Source organism: Schistocerca serialis, chromosome 2 (assembly GCF_023864345.2).
Source record: "Schistocerca serialis cubense isolate TAMUIC-IGC-003099 chromosome 2, iqSchSeri2.2, whole genome shotgun sequence".
In the NCBI taxonomy this organism is placed as follows: domain Eukaryota; kingdom Metazoa; phylum Arthropoda; class Insecta; order Orthoptera; family Acrididae; genus Schistocerca; species Schistocerca serialis.
Genome location: NC_064639.1, coordinates 321,984,769 through 322,011,166, shown reverse-complemented (window position 1 = coordinate 322,011,166; position 26,398 = coordinate 321,984,769). Strand labels below are relative to the sequence as shown.

The 26,398-nt window shown below is 41.4% G+C and overlaps 1 protein-coding gene across 1 annotated transcript in view; it reads right to left on the bottom strand.

Annotated features, from left to right (window-relative positions):
- LOC126457124 (methylcrotonoyl-CoA carboxylase subunit alpha, mitochondrial) overlaps window positions 1–26,398 on the bottom strand; it is a 115,116-nt gene that overhangs the window by 25,887 nt on the left and 62,831 nt on the right. Inside the window, exons 8-9 of the mRNA XM_050093181.1 lie at window positions 25,831–25,952; window positions 18,065–18,220 (exon numbers count right to left, since the gene is read on the bottom strand). Coding sequence (XP_049949138.1) covers window positions 18,065–18,220; window positions 25,831–25,952 — 278 coding nt within the window. The remainder of the gene's footprint in view (window positions 1–18,064; window positions 18,221–25,830; window positions 25,953–26,398) is intronic.

The window sequence follows — 26,398 nt, the reverse complement described above, 5'->3', positions numbered from 1 at the left end:
AGCCGTACCGTAGATTTGTTTGTAGGTAAGGAGAAGTATTTGTGGGTGAGGATATAGTTGGTCATGGAGACTAGGAAGGAGGTTATTGGTTTGGAATCCATAGGGTGTCTGAAAAGATAGTGTTCGATAGCAGTAAGGCCATGGGCATTAGGAATGTTAGTGTACAGGGACGTGGCATCAATAGTGATGAGCAGGGCACCGTGTGGTAAATGGAAAGGAACTGTGGAGAGTCGGTTGAGGAAATGGTTGGTATCTTTTATATAGGAGGATAGGTTCTGGGTAATAGGTTGAAGGTGTTCGTCTATGAGAGCAGAGATTCTCTCAGTGGCGGCACAGTAACTGGCCACAATGGGGTCCCCTGGGTGTATTTTTGCATAATTTTTCGGACGTAATTCTACTTTCTTACACATTTTTTCACCACCATGGATCCTTGCTCCTTCCATCTGCGTCAATACAGAAAAGTTTCCTTATCCCCAGCCAGATCACAGTCCCACATAGTGTTCCTGTGTTGCTGCTTGGTTCATGAAATCCCCCCCCCCCCCCCCCCCAATGGCCTTACCATCAAATTACCCATCTCTGGTTGCCACCCCTCCTCCTACAATGACCTCCAGCTGTTCAGATTCCGCCAATCCTTAGCCCTCACCAACAAGTCCTGCAAAACCATATCAACCAAGCCCAATCCTCCTTGCAGTACCTTCTGTCCATCCGCAAAATTCTCCTGCTATGTAATCCCAAATTCCTGGAACCCATAACACACATGGAAACTCTTGCCCTGCACGAACTTGAGTAACATGCACAACACCCCCTCAAAAAGATCTCCATCCTGCCCACTTCCTACTCCTGCCTCGGAGTACCACTGTCCACCACTTCTACAACAACCTCCAAACCTCCCCCACACCCCCTCATAGCTGACAAACCTTGTCTCGCAGACCTACTACACTTACCCCACCCTCCAAAACTCTCTCCCACGACCACACAGAACTCAAAACCTAAACAGACCCGCAACACAGTCATGAACCTATCCTCCAGAAGCCTTAGTCCCACAGAAATATCAGTCCATTCCAAAGGCCTCACCTTTTGCCCCACTCCCAAATTCAACCATGCAGGACTAGTTAAAAGACCTTCTCTCCTTCTCCCAGTCCCTACAGTGGAAACACTTTTTCGCCACCAACCCAACCAATCAGACTCAAGTAAAGACCAACATTGAACCTGTCTAACTCAGTTCACTCCTCCATCCAACCGTGATCCACCCCCACTGTCTCCAATGCGTCCCGTTACCTTTCCAGAATTTCTTATCCTCGAACCTTGCCTCACCATCATTCCACAAATCCCTCAACATGCATACTAACCTAACATCCACAGAAAGAACCGCAGTCCACCATCTAAAAGCTGATCCCGATCTTATAATCCTAACTGCAGACAAAGGCTCCACTACCGTAGTTTTGAACCGCAAGGATTACGTGGCAGAAGGACTCCGTCAGCTGTCAGATACTTCCACCTACAAACCATGCCACATTGATCCCATTCCAGCAATCCAGCAGGATCTCCCGTTACTACTCAAATCCTTAGGCCCAACCCAAAACCTCTCCCCAGTGTCCATCTCTCTACTTACCCCTACCACTCCCTGCACTCCCACCGTCTACGTGCTTCTAAAGTCCATAAACCCAACCACCCAGGACGCCCCATTGTGACCCGTTACTGTGATCCCACTGAGAGAATCTCTGCTCTCATAGACGAACACCATCAACCTATTACCCGGAACCTATCCTCCTATATAAAAGATACCAACCATTTCCTCAACCGACTCTCCACAGTTCCTTTCCCTTTACCACACGGTGCCCTGCTCGTCACTATTGATGTCACCTCCCTGTACACCAACATTCGTAATGCCATGGCCTTGCTGTTATAAAACACTACCTTTCCAGATGCCCTATGGATTCCAAATCAACAATCTCCTTCCTAGTCTCCATGACCAATTATATCCTCACCCACAATTACTTCTCCTTACCTACAAACAAATCCACGGTACGGCTATGGGCACTCGCATGGCACCATCCTATGCTAACCTATTCATGGGCCATCTACAGGAATCCTTTCTAAAAATCCAGAATCCTAAACCCCTCACCTCATTCAGATTCATTGATGACATCTTTGCTATCTGGATTGAAGGTGAGGACACCTTATTCACATTCCTCCAGAACCTCAACTACTTCTCCCCCATTTGCTTCACCTGGTCCTACTCAACCCAACAAGCCACCTTCCTAGATGTTGACCTCCACCTCAGAGATGACTACATCAGTACCTCTGTGCATATCAAACCTACTAACCATCAGCAATACCTTCACTTCGACAGCTGCCACCTGTTTCATTCCAAGAAGTCCCTTCCATACAGCCTAGCCACCCATGGTTGTCACATCTGTAGTGACGAGCAGTCAGTCTCTAAATACACAAGGGTCTCACTGAAACCTTCACTGACCAAAATTATCCTCCCATCCTTGTACAAAAGCAAGTCTCTTGTGCCTTATCTTTCCAGGCTCCCACCACCCCCCAAAGTCCCACTGTCTGGCCACAGAGGAGCATTCCCCTCGTAACTCAGTACTAGCCGGGACTGGAGCAACTGAATTACATTCTCCGCCAGCATTTCGATTACCTCTTGCCGTGCCCTGAAATGAGAAAGTCCTACCCACTATCCTTCCCACCCCTCCTACCGTGGTATTCCGCCGTCCACCGAACTTACATAGTATACTCGTCCATCCTTACACAACTCCTGCTCCCAATCCCTTACCTCTTGGCTCATACCCCTGTAATAGACCTAGATGCAAGATCTGTCCCATACATCCTCCTACCACTACCTTCTCCAGTCCGGTCACTAACATTACCTATCACATCAAAGGCAGAGCTACCTGTGAAACCAGTCATGTGATCTACAGGCTAAGCTGCAACCACTGTGCTACATTCTATGTAGGCACGACAACCAACAGCCTGTCTGTCCGCATGAACAGTCATCGCAAACTGTGGCCAAATAGCAAGTGGATCACACTGTAGCTGAACATGCTGCCAAACATGATACCCCTCATCTCAATGACTGCTTCACAGCCTGTGCCATATGGATCCTTCCTACCAACACCAGCTTTTCTGAATTGTGCAGGTGGGAACTTTCCCTGCAATACATCCTATGTTCCCGTAACCCTCCTGGCCTTAACCTCCATTAGTCACTGTCCTCCATCCAGCCCCCTCCCTGTTCCCATTCCAACACTACACAGCCATCATTTCACCGCCACACCCAGTCTTTTAATTTCTTTTATTTTTATTTCTCTCCTTTTCGCTACTTACCCACCCCCTTCTCCGCACCTTCTCTCCTACCCTCCGTCCAAACTGCAGCACTTCACTGTCCGCCACTCCCACCATACTATCCCTCCCCCTCCCCCCTCCCCACCCTAGCCTCCTCCTTACCCCCACCCAGTCACCACTCCCATCGTGCACTGGTGCTGCTGCTCGCAGTGTAGTTTCAGCTCTCTGAGACTCCAGAGGTGTGTGCAAGTTGCACTTGTGTGTGTGTGTGTGTGTGTGTGTGTGTGTGTGTGTCTACAGCTTACAAAGGCCTTAATGGCCGAAAACTATGATTGTGTGAATCTTTTTACTGTGCCAATTGTGACTCAGCATCTTCACTATATGGTGAGTAGCAACTTTCCTTCTCTCGTATTGTTACATTCCATTCTGGTTTTTCAATTGTTTGATTCATGATATCCCATCATAATGGGAGCTTACCAGTCCCCAGCTCAGGAAACCCTGGTTTGCAAAGCCTGTACCCAGCACATGAATTATGAGCGCTCTGAGGTATGCCCTGGGAGACATGTGACTTATCACATGCCACAGACATGGTGTGCAAGAAAACAAAGGCAAAATGCATTCAGACACAATAAAAAATTAAAATACCCACTTACACTAATACAATGCACTTACAAATAGAACTGTATCATCAGGTTACCTTCCACTCAGAAGGCTGTTGCACACAGTGACTGTTATATTGACTTGTAAATAATAGATTTCAGCTATCAGTCATCCTTTTTAAATTTTATAGGCAGTTCTCGATTTCAGCTAGAAACTAGCCATTCTCAATGCACTATCATTTTTGATCAATGCATGTAATGCCTGTTCATCGGGCTTCAACCACAGTTCATTGAATACTGAGTATCAATACAAGTCAATTTCTATCAATACAGCTGCTTCCATCAGCAGCCATGCCCAGAATCTTTCTAGAACCCATGAACACAGTTAATTTTGGCTCTACTTCTACTTTAAGCATTTTGTTAATTCTATTTGAACTGTTATCAAATATGGTCACGTCATTATGAACGCAAAATGGTAAATAGGGTTTATATTCTACAAATCTGAAATCAATGTTCTGCAGGTCTTGTGATTGTGGAAGGGTTGGAAAAGAAAGTTAATGTTGAGATATAATTTAAATCAGAGAAACACAGTTCGCTGGCAACAAAATGCTGCTGCCTCTCAATGGAAACAATCATCACAAGTCAAAAGCTTAAACAGAACCAAAAGAAGGATACGAACAAAGACCATAGTGAAGTGTTTGTATGTTGGTAGAACACAGTGTTCGTTGTGTAGTTTCAAGAAAATGATAAAATGCCATGTTGTTTAATATGTCAAAGATGATGGTCAGTATAAAGCCAGGTGCTGATTATGGAATCCATGCAGGAAAGGACAAGCAGAAGATGTGCTGAAGAACCGTAAGAATAACTTTGAGAGGTTTGTGGTAGAAAAATTTCGATATTTACCATGGAATACAAATAATGAAGACAGAGGATGGAATATTTCCACATGAAAAACAGAACGCAAAGGAAGTACTGGAAAAATTCAATATGACTGACTGTAAGGCCATAAGGACTCCTTTAGTTCCAGAGGGGAAGCCTTATCTTGAAGCAATAAGAAGTCTTCTTTATTTGTCACGTAAAATCAGGCCAGATCTTAGATGCATAGTAAGATTCCACAAATAATGAGCTTTTCTGTAAGAAGACAGAAGATGACACAATTAATCTAAATAATTATTGTGATGCTAATCATGCACAACACTCAAGGAACAGCAAGAGTGCAAGTGCAAAAATATTTAAATACTGTATGATGATTTAGTTTTATTTAAAACAAATATCACATTATAAAGAGGGTGTTGGAATGGTAAAACACTATGTTTGCTGTATGTTTTCATGGGTTGGCAACTAGAGTAGAAGCAGAATGCAAGTTGTCTGTGGTGAAATAAAACAGTTGTCTGTGATCTGTATGTACAAAGAAGATAATAAGAAGTCATGTTATTTAATCAGTGTTTTTTATAATATTCAAATAAAGTGAATCAGGCAACTAAAAATGTTAAACGGAGAAAAAACTGTTGAAGTGTTTGCAAAAGCAAACATTCCAAATGTGAACCATTTATTCTTGGCCAGTGTTATTTTTACGTCCTTTCTTACTGCTGACAATCAGTTTCAAAGCACGAAGCCTTCGTCTTTGGGTATATGGTTTGGTAATCAAAATCGTATACATCCAAAGGTACATGGGAAGTCATCATACAGCTACAATGTGACTCTGAGCAATAACATGGCATCTTCTTTTAAATTTATATGTCTAAATTATTTATTTTTATTTAAATTTATATATCTAATATAATTTATATGTCTAATCATTTCCCAAAAAACTGATTCCAATGAGGCCAAAAACTGATGCTAATTTTCAGGTTGTTAGTGAACACAATCTGTCACAACATTGTTTACCTTCCATAAGCAGAGGCTTCCTTGTAGTTCACACATTCCCTGTGTTCTGATGACAATAAAAGTAGTTCCATGTTCCATACAAATATAATGAATAAAGGAATTCCACACAACTACCTTTCATTTGAAGATTACGGTGACGGAGTAACTACTTGAACAGTCTTGGCGCTCATAAGGTACTCTTCTATGCAAGATTATTTGTGATCCACCTTCCAGAACTCTTCCTAACAGCACACAACCCTGAACTGTTCATTTGATTAATAGTTGTTGATGGCATTTTCATGACAGAAGTATATTCTATTCCTTCAGGATCTTAATGTCCTCTGCCAAATCCACTTGTTCCTTTTGAGTTCAGTCAAGTTGACACAGAAATCTGTCCCTGTAACAGCTTCATAAGAAATGCTTGTCACAATAAGGCTTCATCACACAATAACCCCTCATCCACCAATGTAACTGCTGTTCATCAGTTACCACTTCTTCCACACCAAGATGTCTCTTCATTGACATATGAGTACTAGGAGGTATCACACACGCAGTGTCAAGCAGTTCTTATCCAAATAAGCCTCTTGACTTGTATTCAAACATATCTCATTTGCCATTTTCTCATATGCTTTTGAATCTCCGTACCTCCACTAACAAGACACAAAAAATACCATTCTCATGCAGTTTCTCACTTGGTTGAACACACTTTTTACATCTATTGTTACAAAAGAGCTTGCACAGATGTAGTTCCTCACATTCGCTACAAGGACCTTGACCACCTTTTCTTGTTCCATTAAACAAGTAATACAATATGGAGCACATTATGAGTAAGGCCTATCCTATCACCCCCATCCACAACCATCTACCTCAGTCCTGAAGTGAGCATCTTTCACCCAGTCACAGTAACCTCCGAGAACAGCTATATCACCCATTTTACAATCTGCCCTTTCCCACCCCACGACCCTCCCAACAGCATTCAATTCACTGTGTAAAACAACATTGAAACAGATCCCATGGACAACCTTTATCATCCAATTGTAGGGAACAATTTCACACCATAGGCAAACAGCTGCTTAATAATTCACATAAGTTCTTCATTTTCCAGCGTTAGCTCTTTGAACTGTGCTGAAGGAACCATCTCTCTAATAATCGATCAGTTCTGCAGTCTCCCTTGCCAGACATCCACAAGTTCTTACACACCTACAGCCCCTGGGTCAACAGTTATGACACTCTATTCCTCCACATCAACACCTCCTATCCAGTTTCCCTTACTCTCTTCAACTTAGTGAACAATATTCCTTGATATTGAATGCACCTCTCTGATGATTTAATAAGAACATCTATCCTATTAGACCAACCCATCACAAATATACCCTCCATTTTGACAGCAGCGAACCCTCTTACAACATAGCAATTCCACTTATACTTTTGCGGGAACACCAACATACTGCCCACCAAAATGAATTGATATTGCCAAACCATGTCCAAGGCTTAGTTTTAGTGATTTTTTCGAACACACTGCTTCACACAATGTCATGAACAAAAGTAGCTGCTTCCTCCTCATACCATCATCACCACCCATACTTCCCTGTTTCAATATCTCCATATTTCTCACTGCCCCTCATTTTACCTACAGTGATGAGCAAAACACCATGATTGAACACTGACCTCCATGAGACTGAATGCTGCCTGGTGGACTGTAGACACATATTGCAGTAAGGAAAGTATATAAGTGGAACACAGACAAATGGGAATCATTCTGACAAAGATACGGGCTGCAAATGGGGAAATCCAAGGACATAATCGGCCCTGACCTTAGCCCACAAGTACGCTCTATCAGCCTCAGCACTCCATACCTGAGCTTGTTACGATGCGTAATTCGGCCAGTCGCTGCAGAGTGCTGCTACTAAGTGCCAAGTTTATAGTGTTAAAACAAACAGCATCTTTCGATTCGGTAGTTTGGAGTTGAAAAACTTCAGTTTTTCACAAGTTTCTATAGCAAAGGAAGCTATCTGCTTCAGCACAATTGGTAAGAAATATTTACACACAATCGCACTAAGAAGTATTGGGTGGTTTTCCCCACTGTTACAACAACAACAAACTGCTTTTTCTAGCTCTGGGACTATATATATATTTCCAACTGTTTTCTAATGCCATGGGTTTGCAAGTATGGGAGAGCACTTGTCACAAAATCCAACACTGCATTTGCAAATTCACAACGGGCACAGATGGGTAACACATGCTGTTCCCTGTGATGACATGGCAATATACCGAATCCATTGTATGGAGATTTAAGCGAAAAGGTTGAACTCAGATGTTTGTGTGTATAACAGGCTATTTCCTTTAGTACTTTCATTATGACATATCCACCAACATAGCCCAATGATGAAAGTTTAACAGAATTAAGCTTTATAACTGAAAACTGTAATGCAGGAGTAGCTTTAATAATGAATAGGAAAATAGGAGTGCGGGTAAGCTATTACAAACAGCATAGTGAACGCATTATAGTGGCCAAGATAGACACGAAGCCCACACCTGCTACAGTAGTACAAGTTTATATGCCAACTAGCTCCGCAGATGACAAAGAGATTGATGGAATGTATGATGAGATAAAAGAAATTATTCAGGTAGTGAAGGGAACGAAAATTTAATAGTCATGGGTGACTGGAATTTGACAGTAGGAAAAGGAAGAGAACGAAACGTAGTAAGTGAATATGGATTGGAGCTAAGAAATGAAAGAGGAAGCCGTCTGGTAGAATTTTGCACAGAGCACAACTTAATCACAGCTAACACTTGGTTCAAGAATCATGAAAGAAGGTTGTATACATGGAAGAACCCTGGAGATACTAGAAGGTTTCAGATAGATTATATAATGGTAAGACAGAGATTGACTCTGACCACAATCTATTGGTTATGAACTGTAGATTAAAACTGAAGAAACTGTAAAAACATGAGAATTTAAGGAGATGGGACCTGGATAAACTGACTAAACCAGAGGTTGTACAGAGTTTCAGGGACAGCATAAGGGAACAATTGAGAGGAATGGGTGAAAGAAATACAGTAGAAGAAGAATGGGTAGCTTTGAGGGATGAAATAGTGAAGGCAGCAGAGGATCAAGTAGGTAAAAAGACGAGGGCTAGTAGAAATCCATGGGTAACAGAAGAGATACTGAAATTAATTGATGAAAGGAGAAAATACAAAAATGCAGTAAATGAAGCAGGCAAAAAGGAATAAAAACGTCTCAAAAATGAAATCGACAGGAAGTGCAAAATGGCTAAGCAGGGGTGGCTAGAGGGCAAATGTAAGGATGTAGAGGCTTATCGCATGAGGGGTAAGATAGATACTGCCTACAGGAAAATTAATGAGACCTTTGGAGAAAAGAGAACCACTTGCATGAATATCAAGAGCTCAGATGGAAACCCAGTTCTAAGCAAAGAAGGGAAAGAAAAAAGGTGGAAGGAGTATATAGAGGGTCTATACAGGGGCGATGTTCTTGAGGACAATATTATGGAAATGGAAGAGAATGTAGATGAAGATGAAATGGGAGATACAATACTGCGTGAAGAGTTCGATAGAGCACTGAAAGACCTGAGTCGAAACAAGGCCCCGGGAGTAGACAACATTCCATTAGAACTACTGATGGCCTTGGGAGTGCCAGTCCTGACAAAACTCTACCATCTGGTGAGCAAGATGTATGAGACAGGCGAAATACCCTCAGACTTCAAGAAGAATATAATAATTCCAATCCCAAAGAAAGCAGGTGTTGACAGATGTGAAAATTACCGAACTATCAGTATAATAAGTCACAGCTGCAAAATACTAAGGCGAATTCTTTACAGATGAATGGAAAAACTGGTAGAAGCTGACCTCAGGGAAGATCAGTTTGGATTGCATAGAAATGTTGGAACACGTGAGGCAATACTGACCCTACGACTTATCTTAGAGGCTAGACTAAGGAAAGGCAAACCTACGTTTCTAGCATTTGTAGACTTAGAGAAAGCTTTTGACAATGTTGACTGGAGTACTCTCTTTCAAATTCTGAAGGTGGCAGGGGTAAAATACAGGGAGCGAAAGGCTATTTACAATTTGTACAGAAACCAGATGGCAGTTATAAGAGTCGAGGGACACGAAAGGGAAGCAGTGGTTGGGAAGGGAGTGAGACAGAGTTGTAGTCTCTCCCCGATGTTATTCAATCTGTATAATGAGCAAGCAGTAAAGGAATCAAAAGAAAAGTTCGGAGTAGGAATTAAAATCCATGGAGAAGAAATAAAAACTTTGAGGTTCACCGATGACATTGTAATTCTGTCGGAGACAGCAAAGGACTTGGAAGAGCAGTTGAACGGAATGGACAGTGTCTTGAAAGGAAGGTATAAGATGAACATCAACAAAAGCAAAACGAGGATAATGGAATGTAGTTGAATTATGTCGGGTGATGCTGAGGGAATTAGATTAGGAAATGAGACACTTAAAGTAGTAAAGGAGTTTTGCTATTTGGGGAGCAAAATAACTGATGATGGTCGAAGTAGATAGGATATAAAATGTAGACTGGCAATGGCAAGGAAAGCGTTTCTGAAGAAGAGATATTTGTTAACATCGAGTATAGATTTAAGTGTCAGGAAGTCATTTCTGAAAGTATTTGTATGGAGTGAAGCCATGTATGGAAGTGAAACATGGACAATAAATAGTTTGGACAAGAAGAGAACAGAAGCTTTCAAAATGTGGTGCTACAGAAGAATGCTGAAGATTAGATGGGTAGATCACATAACTAATGAGGAAGTATTGAACAGGATTGGGGAGAAGAGAAGTTTGTGGCCCAACTTGACTAGAAGAAGGGATCGGTTGGTAGGACATGTTCTGAGGCATCAAGGGATCACCAATTTAGTACTGGAGGGCAGCGTAGAGGGTAAAAATCGTAGAGGGAGACCAAGAGATGAATACACTAAGCAGATTCAGAAGGATGTAGGTTGCAGTAGGTACTGGGAGATGAAGAGGCTTGCAGAGGATAGAGTAGCATGGAGAGCTGCATCAAACCAGTCTCAGGACTGACGACCACAACAACAACAACAACAACTGAAAACAAAATAAAGCTCTTTATGAGCATGCTTAGTTTAAAATTTTCAAACTTATACTACATTGGTTTTTAATTATTATTAAAAGTGGTTTAGGAAAAATTGAAATTTTACTTTTCTGAGAAGGTAATATCAGATTATTTTAACACTGGTAGGTGCATGAGGCAACACTATTATACACACAAAGACAGACGTCGTATCACAAGAGTGCAAGCTAGTATGCTGACAATATCTGCAGGCAAATGTACTTTCCCATTGTTTTTACCTTACTACGAGGTGGTGATGGTTTCGTAAGTGAATTTTTCCACATTGAAACTGCATTTTGTCCATGTCTGTGTCAGTACATGAAGGTTCCGACAATAAACCAGTTTTCAAAATTCTATTCATGCTAAAGGTCAATGTTATGCATGTCGTTATTGCCAGCTGTTAATTGCAATCTGCTAAAGAGCATTTCTACACAGTCACGGTTAAAACTGAGACTGAGGACAAAGTGAAATCCACTATTTAGCAAATGTTTTATGCATTTAGTTGTCAAGATGGTTTAAGTTAAATGGCTTTGTAAGTTTCATTATTTAGAAATTGCTTCTCAAATGAAGCCCTTTCCTTTTCAATGTAGATGTGAAAATTTATTCTGTAGCTATTCCAATCATTCATTGTTAACTGAAAGGTACTGCATTCTGTCATCAGTGCGAGTACTTGTATGATGTGATGAACTGCTGACATCATGAAGTGTGTACCATTTTAACACATGCTCCATGTATTTTACTGTAGCTCCTGAAGAAGTAAAATCCAAACCTTTCTTATGAATGTGACTACTGTCTTCAAGAAGTTTTAGTGTCACAATTACTTCTGGTGAAAATAACTGCTTCACGCACTTAACATCCATTTTCTTGAAGTCTGTGGGATCAAGAAGTTTCCTAGAAAGAAAACCGACAAGTTTTATAATTTCTGAACTTTGTAGTTTACAGCTTTTTTTACATACTTCCCAGAAATCATTCCCTCACCATCAAACATACTTCTATCTAGAATGAAAGACCTCAAATTCTTTAAAATGTGACATTGACTGAAAGCTAGAAAGAGCAGTCATTCACAGTTTTATGGATGTGGCACTTTAGGAGACAGTGATTTACACTGACACAACCTTTTCATCATTATGACGTTTATTTTGTATTGTGTGTTACCAAGCACAGCGCAAAAAAACCACATTGTTCTGTTTCATGAATCACAGACAGTGTAAGTTTATGCTGCTGTGCACCAGAGAGCTGCTTAGTAAAGAAATACACTTCTGACAACCTGAACTTGGCTGAAAGTCTGCTTATCAGGAAGAATTGGTAATTTTCTCCGCACACGTTGTTGTGGCTCGCTACCATTCTCAAGTTGCTGCATCTGCACTGTATCTCATTCTCCGAAAAATGCATCCAATTTTTTATTATACTGTAGTTGTTGCTTAACTGATATCTCATCTATTACTAAGCTACAGATCAACTCTGCATTTTTTAGACAGCTAGCTTCTGCTTCCAATCTTCACTTTACAAATGGCATAACTCCTGTTTCTTGCAAAATATCACCAACAAAATGAGAAAGAGTACAGCTACAGGGCAATTTCAGCATAAAATTTCTGGCATATTTGTAACCTTTGGGATGCTGTATTGCCAGTATTTATTTATTATCTCCTTACAGGAGAGAGTCGATTTTTTATTAACTTTTTTTTTTATTTTCTCCAGTAAGAATTCTATTTTAGATAACTTACTTTCTTCTAATATTAATGATTCCAGGTTTTTGTGATAGGTGTTACTTTCATACTGAGCAAGTTGATCTGACAGCACGTGAATATTAGATTCCTCGATCTTCAGTTTTTTGTCTAGTCTCCATGTTTCAGTTTTTTGTGATCTTAGTTCTTTTTCCAAGGCTTTTAGTTTTGGAAGTGTTTTGTCTTCTGTTTGAACTGTAGCTTATGTGAATGCATTTAATGGAACAATAGTGCTGGTTTCTTGTGCAGGACTTGCACTTCTTTCACATTTACAACACACCTGGTCATTTGGAGACTGTTTTTCAATTTGTCGGCTAGATAACGCTGCTATTTGAATTTTAAGGAGAGGATAATTTGGAAATCTGCTGGAAATACTACCTTTTCTGAGAATCTGTCTCTTGGAACTAGATTTATGGTCTGCCTTGGTAAACTGTTGACTGCAAACTACTAATGAGCTTGACAACTTATTTGGCATGAAGTTATTTCAAGACACCAGACTTAACCATGCATTTCTTAGGTCATTATCAGTCAAAAATTCGTGGTAACTTATGCCACTACTTTTTCCTTGTTTGTTATTACAGAACAACACACACCCGTAATATATCTGTACGGAATAATTAATGTATTTCAGACTATTATATATTGTATAATGTAGTATCAACGTACTTCATTGTAAATTTTCAACACTATCAGCAACACGCACAACGATATTACAAATGCAAATAATACAACAACATTTTCAGCATTATATGCTTTCTGTATTGCTTACCTTTGTTAAAAGCTGACTGCAGTTAATCATCAAACACTTTAAATCTACTAAATCATATATTACGCATTCACTCTTCATAGTCTACACAAGCTAACAATTCCACAGTCCAGGAGTGCCTGGGCATAGCCAAGCTAGCATATTAGCATGCAGGCTACGGGTTTCAGAATAGTCGGTTCATGGAACCATGGACGGGAGAGGTTGCAAACTACATGGACACTCTCAGCCCCGTTTGACCTCAGAATGTGCCAAAGATGTTAGAGCATACTAGTGGGCTTTACTTTGACAAGGGGCAGATTGTTATGGCCCACTGCCAAGGAGTGACTATCTTGGAAATTATCAAACCTCATTGGCTGTTTGTGTGCTACTGTCGTGAGTATCTATGGAAAGCTTCTGAAAGGTTCTGGAGGTCTCAGTACATTCCCACTGTAAGGCAGAGCAGGCAACAATCTGCAGGAGATCTGATGACAGAGTCCAACACAGGTGCAGGAACAAGTGTTTTGGAAGACACCGTCCAGTGCACATTGGAGAGTATGGGGCTCCACACCAACATGTTTTCGTGCTGAGACAATGAAATCACCTATTATGACTGCAGTGAGACGAGATCAAAAAAATTGGACTGTGGATCAATGAAAATGTGTTGCCTGGTCAGCTGAAACATGACACAGGACGATGGGAGCAGTACTATACTATGGGGCCATCACTTCAGATTCCAAGGAACCTATGGTAGTAATCCAAGGCACCTTGACAACTGCTGACAACATAAACAGCTACCAAATTTGCCTGATCTGAAAAGCTGTTGAGCAACAACTCCTTGCCTACAAACAACCACCTTGCCATTTGCTGTATTTGCATGATCTATGCATACACATCTAGCGCCACATACCTCCAGAAGCCTACCAATGATTTGTTGAATCAATGGCATGCACAACTGCTGCGATAATGTGTTCCAAAGGTGGACCAAAATGCTATCAAGTGGGTTTTCATACTGTTTTGGCTCATCAGTGTGTCTCTAGAGGCCTTTACACACACCTCACTATTTTTCTGTAATGCCGTATCACTAATTATTAGTTGTCTAGCCGCTATCCAATCATTAATTACTAGTCATCTACCCCCCCCCCTCCCCCCACGTATTAACTACCAATCAAAAATATCCAGACATCTATCAGCAGACATTAATATAGAGTGTCTCCAACCTTCACCTTTATGACAACTTGAACTCTATGGAAGATACTTTCAATAAGGTGTCTGAATGTCTGGGAGGAATGGCAGCCCATTCTTTGTCAAGACCTGAATCGCTAACAGTGGTGATGCTGGACACAAAGGTCTGGAGCTAATTTGACATTCTAGCTCCTCCCAAAAAATGTTCCATTGGGTTAGGTCAGCACTCTGAGCAGCCCAGTCGATTTCAGAAATGTTATTGTCTACAACCTGTTGCCTCACAGTCGCTGTTTTATGACAGGGTGCATTTTCATGTTAAGCCAAACAATCTTCATTTCCAAAGTGCTTCACTACTGCATGCAGTACACAATGCTGTAAAATGTCTTTATATTCTTCTGTGCTTAGCATTTTCTTAAGCACAAAGAGGGGACCACACCCTAACTATGAAAAACATTCCCATACCACATCATCATCCATCTCCGCTTATTTTCATGTTAAGCCAAACAATCTTCATCTCCAAAGTGCTTCACTACTGCATGCAGTACACAATGCTGTAAAATGTCTTTATATTCTTCTGTGCTTAGCATTTTCTTAAGCACAAAGAGGGGACCACACCCTAACTATGAAAAACATTCCCATACCACATCATCATCCATCTCCGCTATGCTTCACTGCTGGCTGATAACATTCTCTGGGCATTCACCATACCCTAATCATTCCATCAGATTGCCACAAGTTATAGCATGATTCATCACTCCAAATCACTCATTTCCAGTCATCCACTGACCAGAGGCATTGCTCGCACTTCAAGCGTCATTTAGGATTGATTACAGAGGAGTTGCTCGACTATTGTATCCCATTCTTTTTAACTCCCTATGCACATTGTGCTAGCTGGAGTGCTGGTGGTATTTAGAACTCGAGTGATTCCTTCCACTGAGTGCATGCAGTTTTTTGCAACTAGCTTTCACAGTGCCCTACAGTCTCTGCCCATCAGTGAGATCTTCCTGGTTGTGGTTCAGCTGTGAAATGTTCCTTATGTTTCACCTTCACAGTCACACCACCAACAGTCAATGTCAGCAGCTTTTGAAAGGTTGAAATGTCCCTGATGGATTTGTAACTCTGTGACACCCAGTGACTAGTCCTTGTTCCAAGTCACTGAGCTCTCCTGACTGACCCACTCTGCTGTTACTGCTTCTTTAGTGACAACACAACACTCCCCACCTTGTTTTATACTAGCAGGTCCACCCCTCATGATGTCTAGTGGTCAATTCCACACATCACACAGGGGAATCCAAGTACTTCTGCTCAGATAGCGTACACTGATCCCTCGTTCCCTTGCATCCAGTACCCATCGACCGAAGGAGATTGGTATGTTCTCCAAAATACTTTACAATGTGTTGTAAGTGCAGCTCCACTGCTGAAATCTTTGCACAGAACTTAGGTGAAGCATTACCAGATGAGGGTTGTATTTACATTTTAGTAAAGTAATATATTTCAGTCTGGATCAGTTTCTTCTCAAAATTTTGGAAGTTTTTTTTAACAATGATGCTACCACCACTGACACTGTTTTATGAAATAAAGTATGTCTGTTAGAGAAATTAAATTACATTCTACTTACACATTAGCATGAACTGCACGAACACTTACTGCTGTTGATAATTTGAGTGCCTGTCATGCTCTCCAAATATAATGCAAATGTGGTATCCCAATAATAAAGTAATTGATCAATGCATAACCACTCATTATGGCAAGCCTTCACTTTAATGGTGTAATCTTAAAAGAGCACATCATGAAAACTGGTTGGTTATAAATAACCATCAATGGTTGTGTGTTTTGGCCCAAGGCCTTGCCATAGTGGTAATGCCAGTTCCCGTCAGATCACCGAAGTTAAGCACTGTTGGGCTTGGCTAGTACTTGCATGGGTGAACGTCCAATCTGCTGAGCGCTGTTGGCAAGCGGGGTGCACTCAGTCCTTGTGACGCAAACTGACGAGCTAACTGATTGAAAAACAGCAACTCTGGTCACAAAAACTGACAACAGCCATGAAAGCGGTGTGCTGACCTAACGCCCCTCCACATCCACATCCAGTGACACCTACAGGCCAAGGATGACACAGCAGTCATTCAGTACCATTGGGTTTTCCGCGACCTGTTCAGACAGAGCTTAGTTTAATTAGCTTGTGTGTTTTATATTTGCAGCATCTGTCTCTTTCAAGATGTCAGCACTTCATACAGCCAGTTATGGGACTACCCCACACTGTGTCCACTTTGTCGGCTTCTCAATACGTATGCATCCCAGTACCTCGAATCAGTACTTATTATATCATTAAAATTTCAACTCAAGGTCTCACTTATCTAGTATCTTTGCTGTGTCCATCCACAAAACAAAAACATTCACTAACTGCTACTCTGTAGCCACTGTCTGCCTCTAGAACAAGTAAGACTGCATCCTGCGCACAATTCAGAGCCCTGTTGCATTTGAAAAAAAGCTTCCTTCTGTCAACATCATACCTCTTCCCTATGAAATTAACATATGTAGCCAGTTCTGTTTATCAATCAACAAAGCAAATGCTTCCATCTTCTCCTAGTTATGCTTATTCCTCTCTTTGTTTCACAATCAGTCATATTAGTTCCAGTCTCCCTCTCTTCATTACTTGTGTTCTACCACAATAACCCCCTTCCCCCCCCTACCGGGCACTGTTTGTGCCCACAGTTTAAAGCTACCTGCCTGAAACTTTTCTTTGCTTCTCTATTTTTCATGAAAGAATATAAACAGTTTTTTTCTTTCTTTTTTAACCTGGTGTAGCTACTGTTGTTTTCAGTATATATTCTACAGTTATTTATTAAATGTTGGATTCCATATTAGTGGTAAGATCCCTTATAACATTTGTCATAATAAATGCAATATAATATGTCAGGTTAGATGCAAGAAGGCCTGATGGCCTTAAATTTGCCAACATAAATGATCAATGAATAGCACAATATATCAGAAAATAACACAAAAATTGTAGGAGTTAAGCAACAGCCAACTTGGAGTCTTGGGATATGTTAAGAAAGCATAATATCCTTGGAATCGTAGCAATATGGAGAATAAGGTCCAATGAGAATAAAATGGCAAATCGGTCAAAGTTAAGCAGACTGAGCCCAGATGCTTTCACACACCACATGTTTAACTTACATAAAAGATAAAGTATCTTAATACTATGTATGCAGCAAAGAAAATTCAGTTAGATGAGCAGTGATTTTCATCAGTTTCTTTAACATGCCAATCATATTAACAGTCACCTTTCAACACTCGTCCATGCTCCACTTGACAACCCCTATGAAATATAGAAATCCTCCTCCATTACACACTGCTTACAAGCTATGGAAGTTGTGGTCCAAACAATAGCACACACAACACAATGCGACTATTAGGTGACTAATTTCTTGTGGGGCATCTTGGCACTTATTGTTATAAGCATCAGAAAGAAACTACACCAATGGTGGAGTGCAACGAATACAGTTATGTATAAACAATACAGCTCAGAAAACAAAAAATGAACCCAAACTTTTTCTCGTACCTGCAAAATTAGTTCATCGGAAGGCATTGTATTCTGATCAGTCAACAGCTGGTTTCGATGTTCTTCTATGAAATTAGTATGCACTTGTCCATCTATAAATGCTTCATGTTTTGAAAGATCCAAAAGAAAGTTCACATTCGTGTCAAGACCTGCGATCTGTTTAAAAAATAAAATTACCAAAATTTGTTACAAATTGCACTACACAGTTACACAAATAACTTAACCATAAAATTAAGTTCACAAAAGAATATTCACAGGGATAACTGTATCGAAAAATTACTGTTATCCTGTTAATGCCTGTCAAGAAACAAGCAAGTGGTTGCAGTTGACATCGATATCTGCATATGGCACAACTACATAACCAGACTCAGACGATTTTTGGGGGAGGGGGAGGGGGGGGGGGGGCAAGCCAATGGAAATCATCGCTGTAGAGTAGACTTTTCAAGTGTTTGTATTGCAGTAAAACTTTTCAACTGATCCTACATTTAACGGGGCCTGTATGAATAACAAATATCATCAACGAAAATGCCCCATCCTTAGCAGGCAGGGCTGTTTGTCCAGCAAACATTTTGTGCCAGCTCTCACTGTGTAGCACTGACACTGTATCACAGAGCCAAATTCCAATCTCTATTAAGTCCTCCAAACATCGAAAGTGACCAACATAAATTTGCAGATGGATGCATTTATCTTGAAGGATATGGTGAAGAGAGATTTGAAATACACATTGTAACAATTTGTTCTGAAATGTCCTTCCCCACACTTAGGATTATATATCTCTCATAAAAACACAGTCCAACCATTTTCTGCTACTATGTCAACATTCAGAGGATGCAAAAATTATATAATTTATAAAATTTTGGTCTTGTGCATGTCCTGAGAGGAGGTTACAGGACCCATGACAGTTATTAATGCAACATTGCAATTTGAGCCCATTCTCCCATACACATGACTGACTATGTCTTGCCAACCCCTGAGATAAATAGTATCATACTCAAAATCCTACTCTCATTCCCAAACAGGTATTCAGTTGCCCAACTAACTTAAGCAACACCACAGCCTTTTCACATGCCACTCCAACTCTCAATCCCGCAGGCCAAGTGCTACTCTCCTGTCGACAATCCAAACGCAATGTAAGGTCTGCTCCATACACCCATCTGTTCCTTCTTATTGCAGCACAGTCATAGCTATTTCCCAAAGACAAAACAAAGGTTTTTATGTAAAAGAAGCGAAATCATATGTCAGCTGTGGCACATTCTGTGTGCTCTTAATAAATTAGTAGCTGTCTACCCACATCAGTAGGCACTACCAAAATGTGCCCAATAATAAATTTAATCACCTGGTTGCTAAGTAAGCTGCACTCCACAGAAATAGATGCCTCCATAACTATGCTATCAGGATTCTTCCATACAGTCTAGTTACACTCAATGTTCCAGATGGAATTTGTCCCTCCACTCTCGCCGTCTCCCAGCCATGAACAAGCACTCAGCTTCGTCCTTGCCAATCTCTGGGCCTCATTGATTCCTCTTATGTCAGTTTCCTCCACAACAACATTCCAAGTCATACAGAAATGAATTTCAAGTAGTTTTTGGCCAACAAAATGACAACACTTTAGCATCTGTCTTGTTTGATTTTTCCCAACTCCTTACAATTTTTTATTTTTTTACTGGCCCATAGAATGAGGTACAAAAGGAAAGCACTTTCAAAACTCATAAGAGACAAAATAAAAATTCCTGAAGGCTCTACACAGCATGGCTTAAGACGAGTTTAAAAACTATTTACATCTACAAGTGAAACACTGAGACAAGTGCATTATGTACTATACATTCGATCTTGAAATGTTGTGTGAAATACAAAATGTGTAATTTAATAACTGAATTTACTATTGGATCTCTTTTGCATGTCTATTTAACTTTCATGTGGTGTCACAGAAGTGTTTAAAAGTTGATTTGTGAGCAATTACTCATTTCCTTACTGAAATACTTATCATGGTGTAAGTCATTGGCACAGAGGACACTCCATAATTAGAAAAATGTACTAATAATCCACATGAACTTTCCAGTGCACTATTATCAAAGGTACTGGAAATTTAAACACAAGAGAGAAAAGAGAAAGGCAGTACACATTTCACAGCTGATTAATTTGCAGAAGATTAATTCTTACTCTGACTGGCTTTTCATTTGCTTTGTATTTATTCCCCATTTTTCCCAAATCATCACTGAAAAACATGTTCATATTACGGTATGTATCTGAACTTAACCCTTTCCATTTATTCCCACTCTATTCTACCACCTTGCACCTGATAGGAAAAACAATCGTTTCTCAATCTAAGGTATCTCTTTTGCAAAATCCAATATTCACAACAATGCTATTTCTCTGGAAACAGAAGCTCACATCCATCTGCAAGCCACACTGACTGATCCTCACCATATCACACTGAGCAGCTCTCTAGTTTTTTTAAGTGAAACAATTACCCATTCCTTCAACAAAATGTAGGTGATAATTTTCCACACTTGTTACTGTTTGCAAAGTGCACTTGTTTTTTCATTGTAACAGAGTTTAAATAACAGTACAGTTCATTATATTATGCACATCTATTCATAGGTGCTCTTTATTTGTAACTTAACAGCCAAGCACAAGAATGCAAAAATTCAGCCATTCCAAAGCAACTGCCAAGCAGAGCACATTTCATAATGCATTACAGAAGTACTTTTCACCGACATTAAACTGTGGAAAGTTAATGATGGAATAACACGAATACAGAAACAATAGATTGCTACTCGTCACACAGAGGAAGTGCTAAGTCGCAGACAGGCACAATGAAAATGGCTGCTAAAATATTTAAGTTTTCAGCTACACTCCTTACCCCAAAATAGAAAACACACACAATCATAACATGCGTGTGCAAACAAAAATTCACACAGTGCTATGAGGTTGAGAAAAGTATAGGCAAGGAAAAGACTGGTAGTTGTGTTGGTGGGACAGAAGGCACATGTAATGCTTGGATGGGAGCACAAAAGATAAGATACACGGAGAAAACAGACTAGCGAAGGTTAGGCCAGTGAGTTACAGGAAGAAAGGATATGCTGTAGAGTAAGTTCCCACCTGTGCAGTTCAGAAAATATGGCATGGTAGGAAGAATCCAGATGGTGCAGTCATTAAAGTGAAGCACATAATGTTGGACAGACTGCTCAGCAGCTGGGTGATCCAGCTGTCTCTTGGTCACAGTTTGTCATTGGTCATTCATGCAGACATACAGCTTCTAGTCTGCAATGCCCACATAGAAAGCAGCGCAGTGATTGCAGCTTAGTTCATAGATCACATGGCTACTTTCACAGATGCCTCTGACAGAACTGGAGTATGTGGCAGAGGAAGGACATATGGGATAGCTCTTGCATCTAGATGTAGAACAGAGATATGAGACATGAGGCATGCAGCTGGGAGCAGGGTTGGAGTAAGGATGGACAAGCATATTATGCAGGTGCAGTGGGCGGTAGAACACCACAGTGGGATGATTGGGGAGAATAGTGGGGAGGATATTTCTCATTTCAGGGTATGACGAGAGGTAGTCTAAACCCTGGCGGGGAATGTGATTCAGCTGCTCTAGTCCTGGTACATACAGAGTTCTATTTTGTGGCCAGACAGTGAATATGTGGGAGATGGTAGATGAATGGAAAGACAAGACACAGAAGGTCAGTTTTGAAGAAGGTTGGGAGGGTAATTTTGATCTGTGAATACCTCAGTGGCATCCTTGGTATACTTTTAGAGGGACTGCTCATCACTTGAGATGTGAAGACCATGGGTGGCTAGACTATATGGAAGGAACTTCTGGATATGGAAACGGTGACCGTTGTCGAAATGGATATATTGTTGGCAGCTGGTAGGTCAGATGTGAAAGGAAGTACTGATGTAGCCACCGTCGACTTGAGGTCAACATTGAGGAAGATGGCTCACTGGTTGGAGGAGGACCAGGTGAAGTGAATGGGGGAGAAGGTGTTGAGGTCCTGGAGGAATGTGGGTAGGGTGTCCTCACCCTTGGCCCAGATCACAAAGATGCCATCAATGAATCTGAAGTCGGCTAGGGGTTTGGGAGTCTGTGTGGTTGAGAAGGATTCCTCTAAATGGTCCATGAGTAGCGTGGTGGGTAGGATTCCTCTATGTGGCCCGTGAGTGGATAGGTATAGGATGTTGCCATGCAGACACTCATTGTTGTTCCACAGATTTGTCTGTAGGTTATGCTTCCAAAAGAGGAGTAATTGTTGATGAGGATATAGTAAGTCATGGTGATCAGGAAGGAGCTTGTAGGTTTAAGAGTCACTCTGGTGTGTTCAATAGCAGTGGGGCCATGGGGATTACCAATGCTAGTGTAGAGGGAGCTGGGTGATAAAGGACCAGGAACTGTGGAAAACTGGCAGATGACATGGTTGGTGTTTTTTAGACAGGAGGGTAGGTTAAGCGTTATAGGCTGAAGCTGCTGGTCCACGAGAGCAGAAATGCCCTCTTTGGCGGCACAATAATCAGCCACAAGTGGATGCCCTGGATGGTTGTGTGGTGGGATTTGTATGTAGAAGCACATAGAAGTTGGGAGTGCAGGGGTGAAGAGGGGGAGTGAGAGTGAGAGTGTGTGTGAGAGAGAGAGAGAGAGAGAGAGAGAGAGAGAGAGAGAGAGAGAGAGAGAGAGAGAGGGAGAGAGGGGGGGGGGGAGGGGCAGAGAGAGAGAGAGAAGGGGGTAGGGGGAGGGAGAGACTCAGGGGTGGGGGGGGGGGGAGTTCTGGGATTAATTGAAGGATTTGAGAAAGGACTGCAGATACTTCTAGTTTTCTGGAATGGGGTAATTGAGGCATGGTTTGCAGGTGGACATATCTAACAGCTGACAGAGTCCCTCTACCAGGTGATACCTGCGGTTTATAACCAAAATGGTGCAACCTTTATTGCAGATAGGATTATAAGGTTGGATCAGTTTCTAGACGATGGATTTCCGTTCTTTCTGCAGGTATATGGTTGGTTTCAAAGTTGAGAGATTTGGGGAAAGTTAACAGGAGGTGATTTGGAGGCAGTGGGGATGGAGATCACAGTTGGATGGAGAAGTGAAATGAGTCAGGCAAGGTTCAATATTAGTTTTGGATTGAATCTGATTGATAGGGTTGGTGGAGGAAAAGTGTTTCAACTGCAGGGGCCGTGAGAAGGAGAGGGCTTTAACAAGTCCAGCATGATTTAATTTGAGAATGGGACACATGGCAAGGCCTTTGGAAAGGACTGGTACTTCGGTGGTACTGATGCTTTTGGAGGACTGGTTCATCATTGTGTTTCAGGTCTGTTTAGATTCTGGATTCTGTGTGGTGGTGAAAGGACATTTCTGAGGGCGTGATTAATGTAGTAGGTCTGTGAGGCAGGGTTTGGTGGTTATGATGGGATGCAGGGAAGGTTGGATGTAGGCTCTTGTAGAGGTAGTGGAAAGTGGTATTCCAAGGAAGGAGTACGACATGAAAAGATTGGAGAGCTTTTTGAGGTGGCGTTGAGCATGGTGCTCTGGTTCAAATGGCTCTGAGCACTATGGGACTTAATGTCTGAGGTCATCAGACCCCTAGAACTTAGAACTACTTAAACCTAAGTAACCTAACGACATCACACACATCCATGCCTGAGACAGGATTCGAACGTGCGACCGTAGTGGTCGCGCAGTTCCAGAGTGAAGCGCCTAGAACCGCTTGGCCACACTGGCTGGCTGCTCTGGTTCCTCAAAGACAAGAGTATCTGTCTGGGAGGTGGGATGCACGAATTTGTGATTGCAGAACAGGTGAAATTCATGAATGCAATGGAGTACTGTAAGGAGGTTTGGGCCTGATTTATATGGTTTTGCCGGACTGGGTTGGTGAAGGCTATGGTCTGACAGAATTTGAGTAGACAGAGGTCATGAAGGAAGAAGCATTGTACCTTCCACATGTCTGGCCACAAAAGAGCACTCTTCTCATGCTATCCAAGACTGGAGCACCTGAATCACTTTACCCGCCCGAGTTCTGACTTCATCTCATCATGCCCTGAAATGACGAATATCGTCCCCACACAGTCTACAGTGGTATTTCACTGCCCGCCAAATCTATGCAATATCCTTGTCCATCCCCACTCCAACACTGCTCCCAACCCCTTGTCTCATGGCTCATATCTCTGCAATAGACCTTGATGCAAGCCCTGACCCATACATCATCCCACTACCACCTGCTCCAGTTCTGTTACAGGCATCCCCCCACCACCAAATAATGCAGGGCAGCCTGTGAAAGCAACCATGTTACCTACAAACTAAGTTGCGATTACAGTGCCACAGTTCCTCTTTGCACATGGGCATGACAATTAAGGAGCTGTCTGTCCACATGAATGGCCACCACCAAACTGTGGCCAAGAGAGAACTGGACCACTTAGTTGCTCAACAACCAGCTCAACATGATGTGCTTCACTTTAATGACTGTTTCACAGCATGTGCCATCTGGATTCCTCCTACTAACACCAGCTTTTCTGAACTGCGCATTTGGGAAGTCTGATCACAACATAGCCTTCATACCCATAACACCCCTATCCTTGACCTCCACTAGTTCCTGTCCTCCATCTAGCTATCTCCTTTAGTGTTCCCACTCAAGCACTACACATGTCTTGCATCCCACCAATGCACCTATTAGTCTTTTCCCTGTCTCTACTTCTAACCTTTCCCATCTCCCTTTTCCTCCCCTCTGCCCCCCCCCCCCCCCCCCCCCCCCCCGCCCTCACCCATGCCCTGTATACTGCCTCCTGAAAGTGCACCTAGCAGCCATATCCTGTCCCACCATATCCTCAAATGCTCCAACAGCCAGCACAGCCCACCTGTACCCTGCTATCCTCCCCCCCCCCCCCCCCCCCCTCCCTGCACCATGCCTCCTCCGTAGCCCAACCACCCACCCTAGGAAATCACTGTTCACATCGACACAGTCACAGTTGGGCCCCAGCTCAATGAGACAGTGGCCGTGTGTGTGTGTGTGTGTGTGTGTGTGTGTGTGTGTGTGTGTGTGTGTGTGTGTGTGTGTTTTATTCTAGTTTGAATGAAGGTCTTTGTCTGAAAGCTTGAATATTTTAGCAGTCTTTTTCATTATGTCTGTCTACAACTCAAAACCTCCTAATGTGGAAGTAGAAATCTATCCTTTCCATACTGCTGTTACAACTATATTAACAGTTCCCATGGGGCAGTTAAGTAACATCATTATAGACTAAAAACTAACATTCATAAGCTAATTATTTACAAGGGTCAGTCAAATGAGAAAGACAAATATTCTACAAGGAATTTTACTTTATGAAAAATGTACAGATGCACAACATTCTACAATTTTGAGTCACACCTGAAACAGTACACATTTTCTCAAACCAAAAAAGTTTGACTTTTGTAATAAGGCTACCTTTTTTGTTGATATGAATGTGGTTATGGTCAGGATACAGTCAAGTTCACTTCTGTTGTCCATTCATGTACATACTCTTGTCCGCAAACAACTTTCTCATACAAAGAATACTAACAGATAGTGGAATGTTTCATCAGAGAACTGAATTCTGTCCTCTTACAATGTGCTATTGCTGTGCATGAAGATTGATCAACTACAGCTCTCAGCTAATAGTATCAGGTCCTAGGCTTTCTTCTAAGGTACCCTATTTCTCATTTTCATTTAACTGACCTTTGTAAAAGGAATCAACTTAATCAAATGGATACTTTGTATAAAGTTTCAGAAAAGAGAGACAGACAGAGAGAAACTTACATAGTATGATGATAGCTGAGAACGCAGCTTCATGAGAGCCTCTCGTCGATTTTTTCCCCAAACGACTAATTTTGCTATCATTGGATCATAGTGTACAGAAACTTCATCTCCTTGACGTACACCTTAAAATTTTCAATTTTTCAATAGAGGAATGTTTTCAAGTAGTAAAGATAATGATAGGTTTTAAATAATGTTATTACATTTTATAACATGTGGAGTCTAAAACATTAGGAAAATGAGTTTTCACACGAATGAAGTAGTACACAGCTGTAACATACATTTTGAAGGAATGATTCACATTCATATAGTAAGGAAGATTCTGGCATAAAATAAATAATTTAGGTGTGAAGGAGGCCACTCACCAAATAGCGGAAGTGTTTACTCATCAACGGGCACACATAAAAGAGAAAGAAAACTTGCTATTTATCATAGTGAATCCTTTTTTTAGCCCGTGTAAACACACACACACACACACACACACACACACACACACACACACACACCATTTATGCCTGTACACTGTATCAACACAATGTAGGGGCATGAGTGTGTGTGTGTGTGTGTGTGT